The 22,251-nt window shown below is 33.3% G+C and overlaps 1 protein-coding gene across 2 annotated transcripts; it reads right to left on the bottom strand.

Annotated features, from left to right (window-relative positions):
• Positions 1-8,554: 8,554 nt before the first annotated feature.
• On the bottom strand, positions 8,555-20,813 carry LOC117918510 (ubiquitin carboxyl-terminal hydrolase 23-like). Of its 2 annotated transcripts, XM_034835232.1 has the most exons (12): positions 20,707-20,813; positions 20,050-20,461; positions 19,191-19,305; positions 15,166-15,276; positions 14,189-14,361; positions 13,653-13,979; positions 12,564-12,689; positions 11,195-11,986; positions 11,018-11,104; positions 10,247-10,940; positions 9,513-9,606; positions 8,555-9,097 (listed from the first exon to the last, which is right to left on the bottom strand). In XM_034835232.1, the coding sequence occupies exons 2-12, from the start codon at positions 20,362-20,364 to the stop codon at positions 8,938-8,940; spliced, it is 2,994 nt and encodes a 997-aa protein (XP_034691123.1). In that variant the 5' UTR covers positions 20,365-20,461; positions 20,707-20,813; the 3' UTR covers positions 8,555-8,937. The 2 variants fall into 2 exon arrangements, with proteins under 2 accessions (XP_034691123.1, XP_034691124.1); XM_034835233.1 differs by lacking the exons at positions 15,166-15,276; positions 19,191-19,305; positions 20,050-20,461; positions 20,707-20,813 and adding an exon at positions 14,455-15,154.
• Positions 20,814-22,251: the final 1,438 nt, after the last annotated feature.

Raw genomic sequence — 22,251 nt, 5'->3', positions numbered from 1 at the left:
GCTTTGCAAGTGCAAGAGATAAGAACCCAATTCCTGGTCATGTTTCTTACTATGGTGTGCTAACTGATGTAATTGAGTTACATTACCTTGGTGGAAATAGAGTTGTTTTATTCAAGTGTGACTGGTGGGATGTAATCAATAGTGGAAGGGGAATAAAGAAGGATGAATATGGGTTCACGTGTTTGAATTTTGAACGTACCATATGCACAGATGAACCATTTGTGCTTGCATCTCAAGCAAAACAAGTCTTCCATATTCAAAATTCAAATGAGGAAAATTGGCACACCGTTGTAGAGATACAAACTCGAGGGGTTTATGATATGAATCAGAAAGTATCTACTAATGATCCAGAGCCATATCAACAGCTTATAACACTTCATAGTCAACGTGATGTGCATGAGTTGGTCGAGAATGATTTAATCAATTGGGATAGAAATGATATTGCAGGAGAAACTATCCAAACGGATGTTCTACTATCACGACAAGAAAACATTGTTAAAAGAGATAATGAATTCATTCATGATGATGATATAGATGATGTGTAGCTAATAATATTGGTAAGTACATACATATATACTTACCAAATATACAAATTGTAATTTATTTCATATTATTTATGTAACTTATTTTGTATTACTTTTTCTAATTTACTTTATTATGTAGGAAATGTCACATCGAAGAGGAAGAGTATAAATAGTGTCTCCAGAAGATGAGTTGAACAATCTACAACAACTCTTAGACATACAACCTGCTGCAACTACTACTCCTAGTAGTTCTAATCCTTCTGATTCTTCAGATCCTTCTGTTGTTGGTATGATTAAGAAGATTATGTTTAACTTTACATATGATAAATGTGTTTACATATGTTTAATTTCTTGAATGATAGGTTTTTAATGTTTAAATTTATATAAGATAAGTAAATTATGTTTCTTTTAATTTCATTATTACTCTTAATAGGTTCATCTTCTAGCAAAAAGAGGACACGTGGCCTAACACGTAACTTAGATTTACTTAGTATGAAACCTGGGGAAAAAAAAACTACACGATTCAATACGAGAGGGCAAGTTGTTTATGATGGAAAAGGGGAAAGATTATCAAGCTATATGGGAACATTGGTGCGATCTCAACACAATGTACCCATCCAAGTTCAAGATTGGAATCATGTTAGTGAAGATGTGAAGGAAAAGATTTGGGCCTTAGTATTGGTATATGCTAGTTACTATTCAATCTAAATTGTAATGTTATTGTTTAAAAATGATACCTCTTATTTATACATGACATTTTAATGCAATACATGAAAAATATGAACTAGAAGAAACATGTAAGAGCTACATTCTTCAATGTTGTGGAAATTTGTTTAGAAGCTATAGAAATAAAATGAAGGCCAAGTATTATAACCCTTATAATACAGATGAGGAGAGATTGTGCCATCGACCTCCACACTTATCGGATGATGATTGGAGGTGGCTCATCCACTTTTGGAGTACACCTGAGGCCAAGGTAAAGATAATTATCTTTTCTTGATAATGTATCTTATGATACTCATATTCACTTAAAATGATATTTATTAGTTATATCTAACCTAATAATTCATGTATATAACTTTTATTATGTTTCTATTACCTATATAGGTGACTTGCTATTTTTTAATTGATGTAGGATATCTCAGAAAAAAACAAGGCAAATAGGGCAAAGCAAGTGATAAAGCATACATCGGGATCAAAAAGTTATGCTCAAATTCGATATGAACAGGTTGGAAATTTATTATTAATATGATTTGTTTGTACATAAATAATTCATCATAAATAACTCAATTGTTTTACTTGTAAGATTAGGCACAAAAGAAAGAGGATCGAAGTGAGCCTAATAGAATTGAGATGTTTGCCTTGACACACACAAGAAAAGATGGGACGCCTGTTGATGATCATTCTAAGGAGATTATGGTAATGAAGTAAATAAATTTTATATACTTGTATTTCAATCATAGCCTCATACTAAATTATTTTAGAAGTCTAACAATTTTTTTTTTTGTTTTTTATAATTCTAGGATCAATTTCAGCAATTACTATCCCAACCTGAGGGGACATCTTCTTCTACTTCTGCATCATCTGGAGCATCTACATCTGTATCATCTATATCTATAGCATCTACATATGTAGATGAGATATATACTCAAGTCATGGGTCCAGAGAGACATGGTCGTGTTCGAGGGTATGGATTTGGTCCTACTCCTACCTTAGTCTTTGGTTCTACTAGTAGAAGGCGATCAGGAGCTATTCTTTCAACACAACTTGAAAACGCCCAAGAGATGCTAATAGCTGCAGAACAAAAGTTTACAACTGCAACTGAAGAACTCTCCAATGTGAAAGATGAACTCTCACATGTGAAAGAAACATTTGAAGAGAAGTTGATAGAAGTTCAAAAGAAGACACGAGAAGAAGTGAAAGAAGAGTTTGAAGAAAAAATGATGGAAATGCAAAGAAAAATGCAAGCACAAATTCAAGAACAAATGATGCAAATGATGCAACAATTTCAGCAAAAGTAGTAGAAATTTGAAGATCTTGCTACATCTTTATATGAATAGTATCTTAACTTTTTTGAAGATTATGCTACTTATTTATATGATATATTCTCCTAATTTTTTTTGCTTTCTATGACTATTATGTGATGTTTAGTTGGTTGATTTGTTATATTATGTTAGAATGTGAAACTAAATTTGAATCTCTTTGTTTTTTGTTTGTTTGGTTTTTTTTTTTTGTTATATTATGTTTTTTTATTATTTAATGACTATATATTGATATATAAGTTTTTAACTAGCTTGGAATAATTGATTGTAATATATTGAAATTTTTTTAATTGCTTAATTGCATATACAGGTCTAAAATGGGTTTGTTTGGGTTTATAACAGGTTTGGGAAATTTGAATTTATAAAAAACCAATTTCCAAAATATAACAAATTTTAGTCACGTCCACTAAAAAATTGTGACCATAAGTGTACTTTTAGTCACGATCAATAATGAACCGTCACCAAAATTTGGGGATAGGCGGCCATCACATGATTATTTTCGGTCACGGTCATTAATAGTCGTGACCATAAGTGGACATTTTGTGATAATAGACCTAATTATTAGTCACGGTCACTTAATTACCGTGACCATATACCTATATTTAGTCACGATTCATGAATTGACTGTGACCATACGACCCATTTAGTCACGGTCAGGGCATTGACCGTGACCATAAGATTACATTTAGTCACAATCATTTTATTAACCGTGACTATAGACATACATTTAGTCACGGTTAGGGCGTTGACCGTGACCATAACATTGCATTTAGTCACGGTCATCTTATTAACCGTGACTATAGACACAAATTTAGTCACGGTTAGGGCATTGACCGTGACCATAAGCTTACATAGAGTCACGGTTTATTACCTAACCGTGACTAAATCAACTTAATAAATATCAAAGTATTCTTAACTTTTTGGTCACAGTTGTTGTATGGTCGTCACAAAAAAGGAATCATATGGTCACGATCACTTAGGAAACCGTGACCAATACCTTTAGCTACGCCTCATATTGTGACGCTCGGTCACGGTTTCATAAGACCGCGACAATAGGTTTTGGTCACGGATATATAAGATTTAGTGACAGTCGTCCTATTTCTTGTAGTGAGATCATCATCACAAATCTATCGATGATCTATTGGGTCTTGCCATCATAGAAGATGTTGAACCTAATGTCCAAAAAACACATAATGGTTTGACTAGGAAATTCAAGATTGGTCTACATCCTTCCCTGATCAAGAAAGTGGAATAAGGTTGTTTGTGACAATGAAATGGGATGAACAAAACATGATAAAGGTAGATAGTTTATCTTTGGTAAGGTAAAGATTGAAGCAAAGGTATTAAAGGTGAGATGTCTAGGCATGAAACAACATAGGTGAATATGCAAAACAAAGCAAGTATGTTGAAAAAAAAGTGAACCTAAAGTGTCCTCCCCTCCAAAGATCCCACACAATCTGAATCATAAACAAACAAAACGAGGTGGTTATGCCCTAGTATAAATAACACTCTCTACGATGGCTATGCCTCAGTATAATCATATCAACTCAATATCTCCTAGTTATCCCTCACACTTCAATATGAAAGGAATATCTTATCACCTCCAAATGAATGGTTATGCCCATATGTGAACATCTATGAAATGGCTATGACCCAATATAGAAGAATGAAAATATGTAATAGTCTAATAATCCTCATATCACTCATCATGCTCCAATGTAAAGAATCAACCTAATCACCTCCAGAAAAAAAATGGTTATACCCCAATGTAAGGAATCAACTCAATATTTCCTATCCATCATAATCAATGTAATCTCCAACTAAACTCAAGTACCACCCATGTGTGAGTTGTTAAGCACAATGTTGATGTCATGGCCTTAGGATGGTCTCAAGGCTTAGGATGTAATGTAGGTTAGGATAATGGGATAAAAGAAATGAAACGAAACTAAGCTCAATAATCTTATTGATATAATCCTAATGATATATTTTATGACCAAAAAGAAAAAAAAAAGGCTAAAAAAACACAAAAAGGAAATGGGGGCACTGGCACACTATTGTAAACCATCATTGAAAACGACTGTAATATGAATAATATATTATTATAATAAAAAGAAGGGAAGAAGAATGAGATCACGTGAAAACTATATGAATATTTCTATTTTATTATTTTAATTACACTAATAATAAGAAATAAAATAAAAAAATAATTTATCTGTTAATGAGGTTCATCATCTCTTTAATCTCATCTTATGCATTACCTTCCATGTATATTTCACTCGATTCTTTTTCTTAGTATTCACTCATTTCTTTTTGTTTTTTTCTTTTTATAAAAAAAAAAAAAAAAAAAAACCATTGTTAAACATAAAAATCATGATTACCATTTCAAAACATGTGCTTTCTCAACCCAAAAGCAAGAATCCTTTTTAAGAAGGGTTATTTGATTAAAAGGGCCTCTCAAAAGCCAAATTTTGAAATTAAGGGCCTGTTTGGTTGGTGTTTTCAAGAATTGTTTTCTATTCTTGAAAACAAAAAAACACTAAAAACTTGTTTGGTTGAGAAAGTTGTTTTTTTTTTTTCTTGTTCTCCGTGTTCTCAAAATGGCACTTTTTAAAGAACAAAAAAAATGTTGTTTTTCCCGTTTTTTTACTGGTTACAGAACAAAAAAAAAATCATAAGAGAATAACTGTTCTCCGTGTTTTTTTCTTCCCGTTCTCACATTTCCTCTTCTCCAGCACAGTGGTGACATCTCTAATAGCACGAAACGAAGGTAACTCCATCAACAAATTTGTGTTTTCCTTTTATTTCCGCATATGTTGAAGTTGTTTTTGGTAGATCTAGTAAAATAAGCTTATTTTGGTAACATTTGTTAAGAAAAATGTTAGATCTAGGTAAAAAGATAATTTTTTTTTTTGTATTTTATGTTTGTTTTGAAATCTATTTTTGTTTGGAATGGGATTGTTTCTCAGTTATGTTATTCGAATGAGATCTGAGTTTTTTTTTTATTATGTGTTGTTAGTTTTTTTATTTTTCCCGTTTGGATGTTGAGAAAAGTGGGGAATGAGAAAGAAAAAAAATCCTAGTTTTTCCCGTTTCTCAGTTTTGATAAAATCTTGAGTTGTTTTGTTTAAGAAAAACAAAAAAAAACCTGCTTAAGAACATAGAAGAGAAAGAAAACGAGTTGCTTATTGAGAGGGTTTTGCAGGTGATTTTTTTCTCAATTTTGAAAAAGATGAGAGACGAGAGAGAGCGAGGGTAGTAATATGTAAATAAGGTAGTAATATTGGGTAAAGACTTTTCTCAAGATTGGAATGGTCAGAGATATTTTTAAGGGACATGAGGGTCATTTGTATGGATAAAATGGTTGGTAAAAAAAATTCATACATAAAGTGAAATTTATTGATCAAAACATATTGGTTGGTAAAATATATTGGTCAACATAAATATAACATCATCTTCAGCCGTGGGAATCCCTTGGAAGTGACCATCTTCAAACTTCACCTTGCATTTATTTTCATGTCCTATTTATTTTATTTATAAGCTTGTTAGGTGAAAATTAGTTGTAAAAATTAAATTAATTCTTTTTAAAACTTTTTATTTCATCTCAATAGAATATACTATAAATTTTAATTAAATTAAAGATTAAATCAAGAAAAAATGTTAATAAAAATGATTTTATCATGTTTGATTTATTTTTAAAAAATATAAAAAATATTTTTATTTTAAAATTAATCAAACTATTATCATTTTTATTTACTTTTCTTTCATTTTTCTTCCCCAATTTTTGTTTCAAATTTTATAAAAACTATAAAAAAAATAAATAAAAAATTAGTTAGACGTGCATTATGTCGACTAGGCAAAATTCTCATATATCCTAACAATATGACCAATGAGGTGTTTTCATATGTTGCTAGTAATCCTAAATATTTTCCATGGTTTAAGGTAAGAGTTTATAAAAAATATTTATAAATGTGAATTTCATGTACATAAATAGTTTTCATGACCATTATTTAATTTATTTCCTTAATAATAATAAATGTTTGTTGTTGTAAGACTGCATTGGTGCAATTGATGACACTCATATTAGTGCATGGGTCCCAGTTGATAGACAAACTAGTTTTAAGGGTAGAAAAACAATTATAACACAAAATGTTATGTGTGCATGTGATTTTGGCATGATGTTTACATTTGTTTATGCTGGTTGGGAAGGAATAGCAAACGATGCAAATGTCTTTTTGGATGCATTGACTAGACCAGAAGTCAATTTTCCTTGGCCAAGTGAAGGAAAATATTATGTAGTTGATTCTGGTTATCCTTGTATATTTGGATTTTTGCCACCATATCGAGGTGAGCGATATCATTTACAAGAATATCGGGGTAGACGTAATCAACCTATCAGGTATAAAGATCTTTTTAATTATAGACATTCATCTCTTCGGAATATTATTGAAAGATGTTTTGGTGTTTTGAAGACTCGATTTCCAATATTAAGGATGATGCCTTGTTATAAGTCAAGTAGGCAACCATCAATTGTTGTTGCATGTTGTACCCTTCATAATTGGATTCGTCTATCAACTCAGAATGATCAATTGTTTAGAGAATATGAGGTAGAAGACCTTTCAGTCCAAGGTGAAGAAGAGAGCATAAGTAGCACAAACCATTCAATTGATTTATCAGATGAGAGTGCAGCAGCTATAGCAGCTTGTAGAAATCAAATTGCTCAAGTGATGTGGGCAAATTATATTAATGTCAATCCATAACTTATCCTATTTTTAATGTTAAATATTTGTCAACTCTTTAGTGTTTTGTTAGAATTTATATATAATTGTTAACTTAACTAGTTCTCATTAGTGTTATGTGATGTTTGTTGTAATTTCTAATGATTAAATATTGCTCATAAATTTAATTTATAATTGTAAAAGTATGATGGACAAAAGACCCATGTGTTATTGTGGGTGTGGATGGATGCGTATTTTCATGTTGAAAACACAGAAGAACAATGGTTGTTAAGTATATTTAATTATCACATGAAAACATATTGATATTAGTGAAATACATACATCATATTTTATTTTATTTTTAATAATTTATCTATTGTAGGAACATCCTCATTGTTTTATATGGGTTGATGATTATAATCTACAACAACTAGTTGTCAACTAATATAAAAATTTTAAAATGAAATAATTTTTTAAATTTAAATGAATTGTGTATATAAAAATTATTTATAAATTTATAATATAAAGTTACTTGAAGAAACACTTTATTAATTGGAAAAAAAAAACATCTTTCAAACATGTTTTTTGTTTTACTTGTTCTAAAAAACTTTTTTGTTAACTCAACCAAACATGTTTTTTTTTTTTTTTTTTTTTTTTTTTTTTTTTGAGAACAAAAACTGTTTTCCAAAATTTAGTTCCTAAACACTTTTTTTTTTTTTTTTGAAAACACAAAAAACTATTCTTAAAAATTGTTCTCCAGAACAGTTTTCAAAAATAGCAACCAAACAGGCCCTTAACCTCTCATCCTTTTTTGGCATCATTTAAACAAAAATATCATCATTATTTTCTTGTAAAAATAACTATTTCTTTTAAAACTTACATATAAATACTTAAAGAAAATGATATTTATGTCAACAATAGGTTATTTTTCCATAAAAAAACATGGGAATGATTAGATTTCCAATTTGGGGATTATTTCATCCCTTTTAATAAAATATTTCTTTTAAGAATGAGATTTAAACTTTGCAACAGAAAAGGACGGGCATCCACCCTAGGGTTGGGTTTGGTGCCCTTTGAGAGTGATCAGTGATCCCACTGTCTCCACCCTGGGTCTAAGCAGAATTTCTACTTTTTAAAACGTCTCAATTTTAATTATTTAAGAGGCTAAAATAATTTAAAACAATTCTAGATGCATATATTATATTATAATTTAACTTTTTCTTCTATACTCTTAATTAAAAATAAAATAAAATAAAATATGAATTGTAACATGTAAGCCAACCAACAGGGCATTGGGCAAAGAAATTACATTTCAGAAGAGTTGGAGATTGGTACACTCTCTTAACAACAAAGTAGCTAGCTCTTCCAGCTAAAAGTCTTCCAACATGATAGACCCTAATTTTATAATGGTCAATACCAGTTCACTAACTTCCTTCTCAGACCAAATAAACAAAACTTTCTTCTAAGAGAAAAAAAGAAAAAAAAATTGTAAATGGGAAAACAAAAATGCTCGAATTCAGCTTATTTTCGAGTCCTTCCCTGTTAAAATATCAGCTCAGCTCAGCACAGCATTGCAATGATCAACTACATAGACGTATAACAGCATGGTAACAAGTCAAGCTTGCTCACTCATTCATGTATGTATATTTCATTTCTTTATATCCTGAATGGTTGGTTTCCAGAGCTGGACCGATCCTTCTTTGCCTTTTTAAAATGTGCCTTCTTGGTTGCAATCTCTTGAAAAGGATTTGGTCCACCAAAGCTACCATTAGAGCTCCTTACTTTCTTCCTCTTGCCCCGATCATAGTCTTCATCCCTGTAAGAGTTGAAAAGGTCATACCGCGCAACAAGCATATAGAAGAAAAAGAATAAAAGAATAGTTTGGCTGATCATCTAGAACAGGCAATGGATTGATTGCCTACTCTCAGCTTAAACACATTTATCACACAGGATGGAAAACACGTGTAGATCCAGCTAAAACGGTTTTGAGTTACACACACAGCTGAAAACAAATTCAAAATCATAAACAAAAATCCACAACATGAACCTCAAGTTTTTTCCCTCCCTTTGACCTAAAAGTTCCAAACCCAAACTCATTTCATGCATTCACTCTCTATCATCTTTCAAGCTGTCAATGCAAGAAGGCACCTCAGCTATCATCAGTCATCACAATGTTCTCCACAATCTAATAGACTCTACACCAACAGAATAAGTAATACCATTCAACTCACCATTCATCTGGTACATAACCAATGGTTACACCCTCCACACTTCGTGATTCCATAACCTGGTTTGAAGGCCATTCTATCTCATCCCACCGAGCAACTGCAATCAACAATACAACGCCAAAAACATCATTCACAAAACCAAGTCACTCAAGGGCTATGCTACCATATCATTATCATAGTAATGCACATTTCCAACCAGTAATTTTTGGGCATATTAGCGCAGTAGAGAAATTTCACTAGCAAATGTGTATTAATTTGGACCACTTCCAAACATTTGGGATCTGTTAGTGGGAGAACAACATGAAGAAGATGGTAAAACCAGAATTGGACTGAGGGGGGAAAGATGTCCCATGTGAATTTTGTTTGGGATGGATATTAATGTCACAAAACCTTCAGCACACACTGCCTCTTAAGGTCACTTTGCACAAATGGATGGATTGTGAATGCAACAATTAATGGGTCTCATCTAGATCTCAGCAAACTTAACAAGGCTTAAAAGCAGCAATCTAACCAACCAAGCAATTAAAGTTTATTTTAAACAGAAAGGAAATTTTCCATGGACATCTCCTCGATTAAATACAACGAATGTAGATCCCAGAGCAATATGCCCATAGATGTACCATGTGAAGGGATCAGAAATAGTGCTGCTTATGCAAGGTTAAAATGTATTTCTTAAGTGATAATTCAAATAATATATGAACAAATAAGAACTGTCCAGGGTCCACATGAACACTTACCAATCGTCTCGTCTAGACCTCTGGTAAGCATACTCATCAGTCCATTCTGCATCTGATCTCTCTTGCTATCATTTAAACTATCAGATCTTTGTGCATCCCACTGTTTTGCAACCGAACTAGAGCTCTTTTGTGGTTCTTTATCTGTTGCAAGCATTCCTCCCTCCTGACCAATTCTGTCTCTGAACTCCACATCCATGGTATCCATCACACATTCACTACTAGAGGTTTTTACATCCTTCCCAGCAGTTCTCTTATCTCCCTTTTTGGTACCATGCTTAACCCTTTTTCCCAAAGGATTAGTTGGACCCACAGAAGTTGTCTGGGTTTTATCAGATGTGGATGGTCCCTGACCAATAGATAAACAACCTGCTTCCAGTAAGTGTTCTTGAGTGAGATTCTTAATATCAGAAGTGTGCCGTTTGCTCCTTCTGTGCTTTTTCTTCTTTCGCAGGCTCAAGGATGCTCGGAAGAGGTTGTTTGAGACAAGATGCATGCTTCTCATCCTACATTTCATGTTTTTCTTTTTAAATTTTCTGTGAGGCTTGCAATCAAGAGTTTTCGTGTCAATAGATCCATTCATCATGCTTGATGGGCTTGAAAATTCTACTGTCTTGGTTGATAATTTCTGGTCACCATCATCAGCCTTTTCAATAAGTGAATCACCAGCAGCACTCCCTTTGGGCATACTATCGACCTGCAATGAAGGAAAATGTCAATGTTTGACCCAACAATTAATTCGAATTTAAGGTATTCAATAAATAAAATAACTACCTGAAAATTTTCACCACTTGGACCATTTGGCAACTTAACAGGTTCTACTTTGTCCAATGTTTCATCTGCATTTGAAATAATACTAACCTGCATAAAAAAGGTTTCATGGGTTAAGAATAAGGTGCAAAATCCACCATAGCATACATATACTGCAAAGGGAATGGAATTTCCAATTACCTTTGGAGAGGTCTTCCCTGAGTCAGGCTTATCAGCAGCAGAATTTTGGGAACCGATGCAGTTGGCTTGTATGACATCTAAGATGCCCTGATCTTTCTTAGAAATTTCATCCTCACTGCGCTCATTAAATTTGGCACCGGTTGAAGCTGCAATGGCATTGCCAAGATTAGTGATACCACTTCCCTTAACAGATAGAGCTGATGGTGGCATGGATTTCTCCAGAGTAGGGTTCAGAACAGGAGGCCCCTTCACCCGCTGTTTTGATAATGCTACATTAGGTGAAGGTTTAGACATGGGACCATTTTTCAATGCCAAACATTCAGATGATCCCTTAACAGATGGAGCTGATGGTGGCATGGATTTCTCCAGAGTAGGGTTCAGAACAGGAGGCCCCTTCACCCGCTGTTTTGATAATACTACATTAGGTGAAGGTTCAGACATGGGACCATTTTTCAATGCCAAGCATTCAGATGAGAACCTGCTACTTTTAGGAGCTGATGCTTCTTTTGACAGAATCTCCTTTGATAAGCCAACATTGGATACATCATTTTTAGTTACAGCAGCAGAAGCAACAACACCACTTAAACTTTTCTCAACTGGTCCATTTTGAATGGTTTCCTTTAGACCTTGACTTACACTGGAATATGTTTTCTTTGCTATGGCACTTGCAACCAAGTTTTGTTTCTGAACAACATCAATGGATTTCTTTGGAGTGAAGTTTTTTCTATCACGAACATAAAACAACATGTAGGCCTTCTGATCTAAAACAGTCCTCTCACTAACCTGGACAACCTGCATGCCAAATTAGGGTAAAATCATAAGGAAGCCACCCCCCCAAGTAGAAAATGAAGGTGCACACATTAAAGGTGTCCAACCAGTGTATGGAATCATGAATCCTTTTTTTTTGCTTTATACAGCATTTTAAGGTATAAGTGCTCTCCAGAATGAAGTCACCAATAGATGAAGACATGAAATATGAGGCCTTCACCAATAGATTATTGATGTGTGAAGTGATATGTTTAAAACTAAAGGGGAACTTGAAGTTGTAATACTAAACTCCAAGGGGAAGCCTAAATTATGTTGGAAATTACAAGAGGTGCATATATATTTAATAGGTAAATTTTTTCCCATTGGGACTTGAACCCGGACCCTCCCACAAACCCTCCCCATACCTTTACCACTTTAGCCAGACCTCAAGGGCTAGGTAGTCAAGCTCATATTTAAATAACATTTTTTAAAATCATAAAAAGATCATACCATAAAATGACACATTCATTTCAAATGGAATGATGTCAGCTGTGCAAGGTTTACAAGCATACTCCCAGAATATCCATGAATATAGACTTGAAAAAGTTAAGTTACTTCCTACCCGATTGTCATCAAGGGAGTACCACATGCCAGTTGAAGTGCGAACAAAGCAGTAATAGTGGCCTGAATGGGTGCTCCAACCGGCATGAACCAAAACCCCATAAAGAGTATACTTCAAATTTTCTTCCTGCCCAGTATAGAAAATTAACCGTAAATAGATAATACAACAGCACAAGCTGCAAGTTACCACTGGCACAAACAGAAATATCAGAATGGCAAACAAAACAACAAATTCAGTGCATGAGAAGGACAAAAAGTTCTCATTAGGTGGTAGCAACTGAGTCCATCAAGCATACAGGACACATGTGGTTAGATAAAATCCGTCTACATATATGACATATGGAAAGTAAAAATTAATGCTATATTGGTACCACCTAACAATTTGGTATGGAAATTTTTGATACAATTAATAAGCCTGATAATCTGCAAGAAATCTTTTGGAGTCAAATTTTAATTTTACTTCAGCCATCATCAGTGATAATAAAGCACCATTGAGCACATAAAGGGTTCTACATGAGATTCGGCAAACATAAAATCCAGAGCACCAAGTACTTGCCATGTGCCACTTTTCCATTGCATACCTAACTCATTATTAATACAATGGCACCAGGGGCTTAATTTTCATTTTTGACTTTGACCAAACTTTCCAACAGCTATTGAACTGTTACATAGAAACATTTTTGCAAAATGGATGTAAAACAGCTTCTTCATTGAGAACAGATGAAATAATGAAGAGAAAAAATGTCAGGGACACCTGCGGAAAATTTTTAAGAAAGGCATAGAGAAGTGCCCCCAGTGAATTTATTTACAAGTAAAATTAATTTTTTGATGTACTTCTCTGACCATTTGCAACCTGCTTAGCCAAACTATTTCAGCCCATTTTTTCCTTCATCATTTGTATTTATTCAATTTCCGGCATTCTGAAATAATTTTTTTCAAGGGGTACATCCTGTTTCCATATCATGAATTGTTTTTCAAACTCACTTTCCTCTACGGAAACTACTATTAGTAAAAATGACCATGTGCAACATGTGAAAGTTGACCAAGTTTCCAAAATCAGTTAAATAGGAAATTAAAAAAAGTCACTCACATAGGAACCACTGACAAAAGGTTTTAAGTCCATTGTAGGACCAAAATGAACTTTCTTATCGATCTTTTGTCCAGGATCATGTGCACCAAACCGCTTTAGATGGATGGTCAGAACATAAGGTGCCTTGTGAACTGTGAGCTGTTTGAGAGCCTTAACTTTCTGTTTGCACCGCTGACATTGGTACTGTCTCTCACCACCATCTAATTGTTCGGTTGCTGTGAAGTGCATAAGGGCCTTATGCAAGGAATCTGCTTTGAATATTTCAAGACTCAAATCTAGAAATGGATCAAATTTGTTGGAGCAGTAGGAGCACTGCATGCATTTCACCTGAAAATGCAACAAGTAGCCATCAAAGAATGATATAATAGGAGCTTCCTACATCGGAACATTTTAATAGCATTGTGGAGTCCCTTCTAGAACTTTATAGCTTATTCACAAGATCTCAAGAATAACTCCTAATTCTGGATTTTTCTTAGAGGTGAATAATTTCTGTTTGCCAACTTTGTCATTGTGCTCCAATGGCAACTAAAGGTTACCTGACTACGAAGGAGACCACCAAAGATCTTGTGCACCAAACTTTTCTCATAAGCACTAGGGGATTCACTTGGCACACCAGAAGGTAAGCAACATTTGTGCATTGTTTCAAGCAAATTTACCATATACTCATGTGCATCCTCCTGTCTTGCATTTCTGAAGTTCCGAGATATACCTAATTGTACAGTTAAGAATCACTAATTTTGTGAGATCAGAATAACAACAAAGGCCTTATACGTAAAGAACAGAGTAAACCATTGAGCTATACCCTAACAGAATCTGACATGGCAGGACATGTCTTCCAGCACTGTCAGGTATGTCAGAAAGTTGTGTCTTTCACTGGGAGCTCATTGGAATCAGAAATTTTAATTTTTTGATAAATAAAAGCAAATTCACTAAAGGTTCCATTAGATCTCAAGAAATTGTAGCTAAGGGGGGAAAGAGGAAGGAATTTCAAATTCTTTTATTTTATTTCTCATAAAAAATATGAAGGAAAATAAAATATGATATAGTTTTCTTTTTCCTTGACTTTTCTTTCATTCTCTTTTTCCTCCTTATTAGCTTTCCTTCATACTGTCTCAAGTTATGCATGATCCAAACTGACCCTAAATGTGCTAAAAAGGGAGGTTTGTCGCTACACCTGGTTTGTATCTAGATATTTGAATTTAAATCCATCGTACAATAAGGAAACTTGCTTAGCATTGTTGATAACTTGCTATATATAATTTAGAAGAAGAAAATATGGAAAATCCAAAAGGATGTTAAGAACAAATAACTTAAATTGAAGACATGGCACTTAAATTTTGGAACCTAAACACCAACCTCCTCTGTCGACATACGACCAAAAAAATAAAATAAAGGGGGGAAAGAAAATCCAAGGAACTTAGTTGATGAGTAACAGAAAAAGACAATCAATATGACAATATCATTAAATGAAGATACATAAAGTGCAATCACTATGACACTTCAAAAAGGATACACCGTAAGTTAGAGACAAGATCCTTGGGTGCTAATATTCTTCCAGTTGACTGAAGAGCACGGCTGACATGCTTCTGGATGGCACATAAAGCACAAAATCCAGCAATATGACCTTCATTCACATTAAGAAAGACATTAGAAATAAAGCATGGCTACAACATATTGACCTGCTAAACTCAGGTTCAAAGTGAAATGGAATCACAAATTAGATAAATAACAAAAGGATACAAATACTACAAAATATAATTTAGAAAAAATAGAACAAGGGGTAAAATTATTAACAGAATCTTAGTAAAGATAGTTCAATCAAGAACTTGTTTACTCAACCTAGATTATCTTGGTTATAGGGGTTGCAATAAAAACAACAAATAGAGAAATTGGCCAAAATAAAAGGACAACATGAAAAATACATAATACTTCACTAATAATATATGACAGTGCATTTTTCATGTAAATTATATAACCAACACATATCGCATCTTGAGTGTACCTATACATTTTTCATAGGCAAACAAGAATAGTATAACATAAAAGATGAAAAGAAAAGAAGCACAAGAGAAGAAAAGAAGCACACTGCATAATGCTTAATAAACTCCCACCCCCTGCACCAATGAGTAAAACAAGGAAAAGAACACCTTCCATCCTTCAAGAAGGCTTTCAACCACTTGCATAAGGATTTCAGGAAAAAGATGTTTCTGCTTCAGGTTCAATAGCTTCATTCCTTTAAAAATCCTTCAGTTCCGCATTCCTTCCATGAGCACAAAAAGATTTTTGGACTTATACAGGACCACCATCAAGGACAGGGCATTGAGATTTATCAGAGTCTACCAAACACCTCCTCAAAGATTCCATCCTCTTTAGTGTGGCTGGGATGTCCAACAAGATCTTCAAGGAAGCTGCATTGAGAGCTTTTTCCCTAAACTAAGTTGTCACAAACCCAATCTTCACCACTTTGGCCTAGATGTGGGATTGCCGCACAGACAAGCCACCTCATGCCCGGGAATAGTACCTTGACCCAACACGGTTTCCAAATGATTCATGGAAACCCAGGTTTGAGGTCTTCACATCTATGACAGCCCCACCCAAACAAATCAAAATCTTTTCCCCAAGTAATGAAGAGACATCTTGCATCCTTAGAAAACAGAGAGAGCAGCAGGATCCTACCAGCAAAATTCTTTTTCATGTCCACCCAATACCATCTTTCAGCTCTCCAAAGAAATCCTTCTCTGTGTCCACATACACCACTTGTCCAACCATTTTAATAACCAACCCAACCCCTTAATTTCTCTAGTTGGTCCACCTCAAATGACCTTTCCCCCTCTCAACAATTATTTCAACGACACAACTCTTCACTACTTCCACTTCAAGCTAAAAGAATTTGGTCTCAGCTTAAACAAGACCTTCTCCACCACGTGTTCACTTCAAAAAGTACAATACGCGATTGATGCAATATGAACACGTGTGACTATATTTAATAGTTTTAAGAAAATTCAAAATTTTCTCATTTAAAAAGAACATCACAATAATAAATGGACATCAAATGGGAAGGAACGTAGAGAATAACACTACATGGAATTTTTGTAAGCACATTACTAAAGCCAGACAAGAAAGATTGAAGCTTAAGTGTATTTACTGTTCCAACCAATATGAGGAGGCATCAATTAACAATCAATTTTCCTAAAAGCTTAACTTGTAAGATTCAAGTTCACAATATATATTAAGCACTCCAAAACCCTCCAAAAGTAGCCTCTTTTTAGGTGACACGTGTGCTTAATAAAGTGGGGAAAAAATAAACGCCAAAAACAGGGGGCACACCCTACGTATACAGGCAGTATACAAAAAGAGCCCAACCAGACTGCAGAACATAAAGAAAAGACCTAGAGAGAGGGAAGACTAGTCTCCATGAAGAACACCCAAAAATTTTAGAAAAAAGGGATTGTCTAACCTCAAAAACTGCTGAGACCACTCTAACAATGATCGAATAAAAAGCTTCCTCAAAATTTGGTCAGACAACTCTTCCCCTTGGAAAGTCCTTCGATTTCACTTTCCCCAAATACACCAAAAAAGACAAATTAGAGCCAATCTCCAAACTGCTCCTCTCTTCTTCCCTAGCTCCTTAACTTTCCATTCTAGAAAAAGATTTCTTACTTAAGCCGGGAACACCCACACCATTCCAGAACATGTTAACTACAAACTCCAAAGCTCCCTTGTCTTATCACAATGAATCAAAATGTAGTTAGTCAATTCTTCACTATCTTTACAAAGGCTACACCTATTGACCATGGACCATCCCTCTTCAATCTGCCTTTGTCTATCAAAAAAAATAAAGTGAGGAAAAAAACATGTGGCGAGATTCAAATACATAACCTTCCATCAAACAAGGATCTGATACATGTTGAATAATCAATTTTTCAAAAGGCTTAAGCTAGTAGGATTTGGACTCACAATGTATATCATACACTTCAACAAAAGCCTAGTTATTTGCAGGCATAATTTTAACCATGAGGAGATGATGAATTAGCAATGCAGATTTTTGCTTAATAATCAACATATGCCCATGGAACCAACATAATAAATGATAAATAGCTTCCTAAAAAAATAGCTTACACGGAATGTACATGCATGATGAATACCTGTTTGTACACAACTGTGACTTTTCATTTTGGAGATATTCATGAAATTGACATGAGTTTGACATTTTTGGACACAACTGTGATTTTTCATTTTATACTTAAAAAAAAGGAAGTAGTTTGATAAAATTAGACAAAATAGATAAGATAAAAAGAGAAGCTAGAGCCTGTTTGTTAATTGTTCCCAAGAATAGTTTTTTATTTTTAAAAACAAAAAATAGAGTGTTTTATGAGAACACTTTTTAGTTTTTTTCACTTGGTTTTTAAAAAATAATTATACAAATCTGGAGAATGATTAAAAATAAAGCACCACAAATAAAAATTATTTTTAAAAAAAATTAAAATATAGAAAATAGGTTAAGAAGATTTTAAGTTCCCAATTTGTTCTACAAAACATCATAGAGCAATTTTCAAAAATAGTTCTCAAAAACTGTTTTCGGAAACACTTCCCAAACAGAACCTTAGACTCTCATTCCTAGTTAAGCACCAAGCATGCACGTAGACATCCAAAAAAGCCACACACAAATGTAGGAGAGCAAGCCAACCACCATAGATTTGGGATTTGTTTCTAAAATAAACCATGCAGGAAGTTCCCTAACCCCTTCTCGCATGGATAGACATGAAATGGATCAAATTGAGAAAGGCCCCAAATGACAACCATAGTGACCCGGGGACTCACTAATAGCCCTTCCAAGCAGTTAATTAGCTTAGTGACCTGGGGACTACATCAAAACTTCAAGCACATTACTATGTCTGTCCAAGCTCAATCAATTACAACGTCAATTGTGCAAGAACAACTGAAACATGTTAACTAAGATAAATTCAAAATTTTATTCACTTTGATGGAATTTAGATAAATCTTAAAATCCTAAAGTCGTGAACAGGAAGAGTAGAACAAGGGTCTGTTATAAATTTTAAATTCTTCACTCAGTACTCCACTCCATCGTGCCCTCAAAGGAACAATTCTGGAACAAGTTAATCCATGAAACCCTACATGTTTACAGCATGCATAGAGGGAGTTGGGAATGTTTGAGCACAATTCTGTTTATGCATATATGGGATTTAGGGGTATAAGACTTATCAGATTCCATTGTATGAACTTCTAGTATCTCCTCTATACATAGCATAATACTTGGAATAATTCCTAATGAGGACACATAAAAACAAATTGAAGTCTAAAGCAAAATCTATCAAAAGCATGAAGTAGAGAATAAAATATAACCAATTTCAAGAAAAACAGTAGGATTTAAAGAGTTAAAGCTATGTCATACCATATAAAAAAATCAAATACTAGAATTTTGAAATGTTCAATCTAAAAAAACATGAATTTAATATATAAAGCCATATGTGTGTGCGTGTGTGCGTGCATGCGTGTGTGTGAGAGAGAGAGACTTACAAGAATTTTGATGCTTTCCGCTTTGCAAATATGCTGCCAAAGGCTCTGTGTAAGTCAGGCATTGCAATACTGAATTAAGAAAACAGGTATTTCCCAGATTTTCCAAACCAGCACCCTGTAAAATTATTTATGCCATGTACATAGTTAAGCTATTGCATAACTCCATGGTACCAAGTGCAATAGAATTGAATAAAGACCCCAAATTCAACAAAATAACTAAGTTCCAAATAAATTTGAACTGAACCACCAACTTAACAGAAATCATACAACAAAAGGAAAGCATTGATCTAAAAAGGAAATGACCCATAAAGAAGTTGATCAGAAGCAAAAACACAACAATATTCAACAGTTGAAACAAATTCAAATGGAACAAATTTACTCAACGGCAGAGCACATGTCAACAAGAAAACTATTACTATCAAACAATAGCTTCAGAAATCGACATTTAACTGAAATGTGAGAAGTTATACATAAAGCCACTGATTGAAGAAAAAGCTTGTTTATTTATTTTTCAAAATAGTACAGAAATCTCATCTTTCTTATGGTTGATGACTCAAATACATTGAGTAATAGAGTGAACAAAACCACAGTCATTAAAATAGGAAAGAACCTAATAAATATTTTCACAAATGGTTGAAACTTGAAAGAAGAAGACACAGTGAACAGTAGAGCATATACCAAAAGAAAACAACTTGAGCAAAATCAAACTCAACAAAATATTAAAAACCCCAAAGAATTATAGAAGACGTTTTAAACAAACTCGAAATGAAGAACAATCGCTATGAAGTATACCATATACAGAAAAGGAGATGAAAAATAATTCAATCAAAACCTCCCAAAAAAAACGAAAAGAGCTTACAATTCTCCTAACTGTGATCCCAATACTGAGCTCCGGATCCAACCCGTTCTCCACATGATCAGAGCCATCTTGCTTCTTCCCACTCGAAGCCGCCGGACCCGTACTGTGCCCAGACCGCTTCGGATCCGTGGTGGGGTTCAGAGTCTCTAGTCGAAAACCTCCGCTGCCGTTGGTGAAGCCAGAGTAAGGCTTCCTTGTGAGATGAAAATCGATTCTTCTGTGGAACAAAGACCCAGCTGAAGACGGGTGCGGCGAAGCCGAGGGACCATTTTCCTGAGCATTGGCTTCTGGGTTGGAGATCAACGCTTCCGCCATGAAACCTCCGTAATTGAGTCAATAGAGCTCCGAGAATTGGCCTTCTATTCTCTCCAGACTCTTCTCCGTCTTTTGTATGCGCTTGGTGTTTCGGCTTCTGCGAAAGAGAGAGAAAAAAAAAAGAAGAGAACGATGCTATTAAACCCTACACTCTCCCCGAGTCGGCATTTTATGGTTTATAACTTTATTCTAAGGATGAAAATATCGGTTTCATTTGACGGCGGTGAAGAATTTAGGATTCAAACTTTTCTTTCATTCCCTCACTATTTTCTCAGTACACAAACGACTGTATATAATCTAGAAGTCCATTGAACTAACTGGGAACAGAGATTGGAAGAGTACCTTGAAGGCTTGAACTGAGAGATGGACCGAAAGCTGCGTTTGGAGAAGGAATGAATGAATGCTTTGGAGCAAAGAGAGATGCTGCCGGCAAACCCTAAAGCGAGTAGAACGTGAGCTCGGTAAGGTGATACTGTGATAGTGGGCTGGGCCTAGGCCGGCCCAATCTTACCATATAACAAAACCAAAATATAATTCACACCCAAAATTTTGAATTCTTGGTTTCATTGTCTTATTTCAAAATCATTTTATCTTATTTATAAAATTTCTTGTTTCATATTGTTGTCATTATTATGCTTTGAGGTTTCAATTTCAGAAATGTTTATATATATTACCTTATTGTAATTATTGTGCTTCTAATTTCATAGCACGCATGACACATTTTGTTTCTCCTAATCGTAGTATAAATGTAATTAAATATTAGAAGATATAAAAGTTTGTTTTGTCGTTTGATTTAAAAATGATTTTCTATTTCTAAAAATAAAAAAATGTTTTTAAAAATTCATAACACTATTGTACCATAATTATATGGAAACAAATTTTAAGAACAAAGTGAAACAAAAAATAGTTTAAGAGAACAAATATAAATTATTTTTATTAGTTTTTAAAAATAAAAAAGAAAACATATAAATTAATAAAAGATAAATAAAATCGGACATGATATCATTCTCTTTCTCTCCACAATATAAGAATCTTAAAATATGATTTTTTTTTTACATTTTACATTTTTTTTTTATTTCTTTTAAATGCTCTAAAATTTTGTATTAAGTAAATAAATTTTAAATCAAACTCCACATGATACATAAAATTTATTAATTTTAAAAAATAATTTAAAACTTAAAAACATATTTAATTAATATTAAAAAGTTATAGAACTCAATAATATTAGTGAGTCATATACCAAAATTTATTTTAAATGTTTGGATTAATTTCTTAATATGTTGGATTCATTAACAAGTTTAATAATTTTTAAAATTAACTTAAAATACAAATAATGATCCAACGGATACAAAAAATCTATAAACAAAAATTAGTTTAAAATGATTTACATATAATCATTATTTTCTATTTTTTTAATAAGACAAATAAGTTTTGAATTAAAATCAAATTCATTAAAAGTTTAATAATTTTTAAAAATAATTTGAAACTCAAATAACAAACTCATTAATACAAGACATTTTATGGCTAATGGTTTATGATGACTCTATTATTATTATTATTATTATTTTTACATGTAATTATATTTTTATAAATTTTTTCGAAACTTCAAATGAAGTGATAATCAAGTGATACTTTATATTAAATTTATTAATGGGTTAATAAATTTTAAAAATAATTTGAAATTCAAACAATAAACTCTGCCATGTTTAGGATTCACTTTAACTAATATAATTAAAGTGAACTTCTTATCAATAAGTTTAATTTAATTATATTGAAAAATAGGAATGACAACGAGGTTGGTTTGGAATAGATCGTTTTCATCTCAACCTCGTCTTATTTATTCAAAATAATTCACATCTCCGTCTTATTAAAAAATTAAACAAAATA

The sequence above is a fragment of the Vitis riparia genome, chromosome 7 (assembly GCF_004353265.1).
Source record: "Vitis riparia cultivar Riparia Gloire de Montpellier isolate 1030 chromosome 7, EGFV_Vit.rip_1.0, whole genome shotgun sequence".
Classification (NCBI taxonomy): Eukaryota; Viridiplantae; Streptophyta; class Magnoliopsida; order Vitales; family Vitaceae; genus Vitis; species Vitis riparia.
Note: the sequence above shows the minus strand (reverse complement) of the source record. Positions and strands in the feature narration are given on the sequence as shown.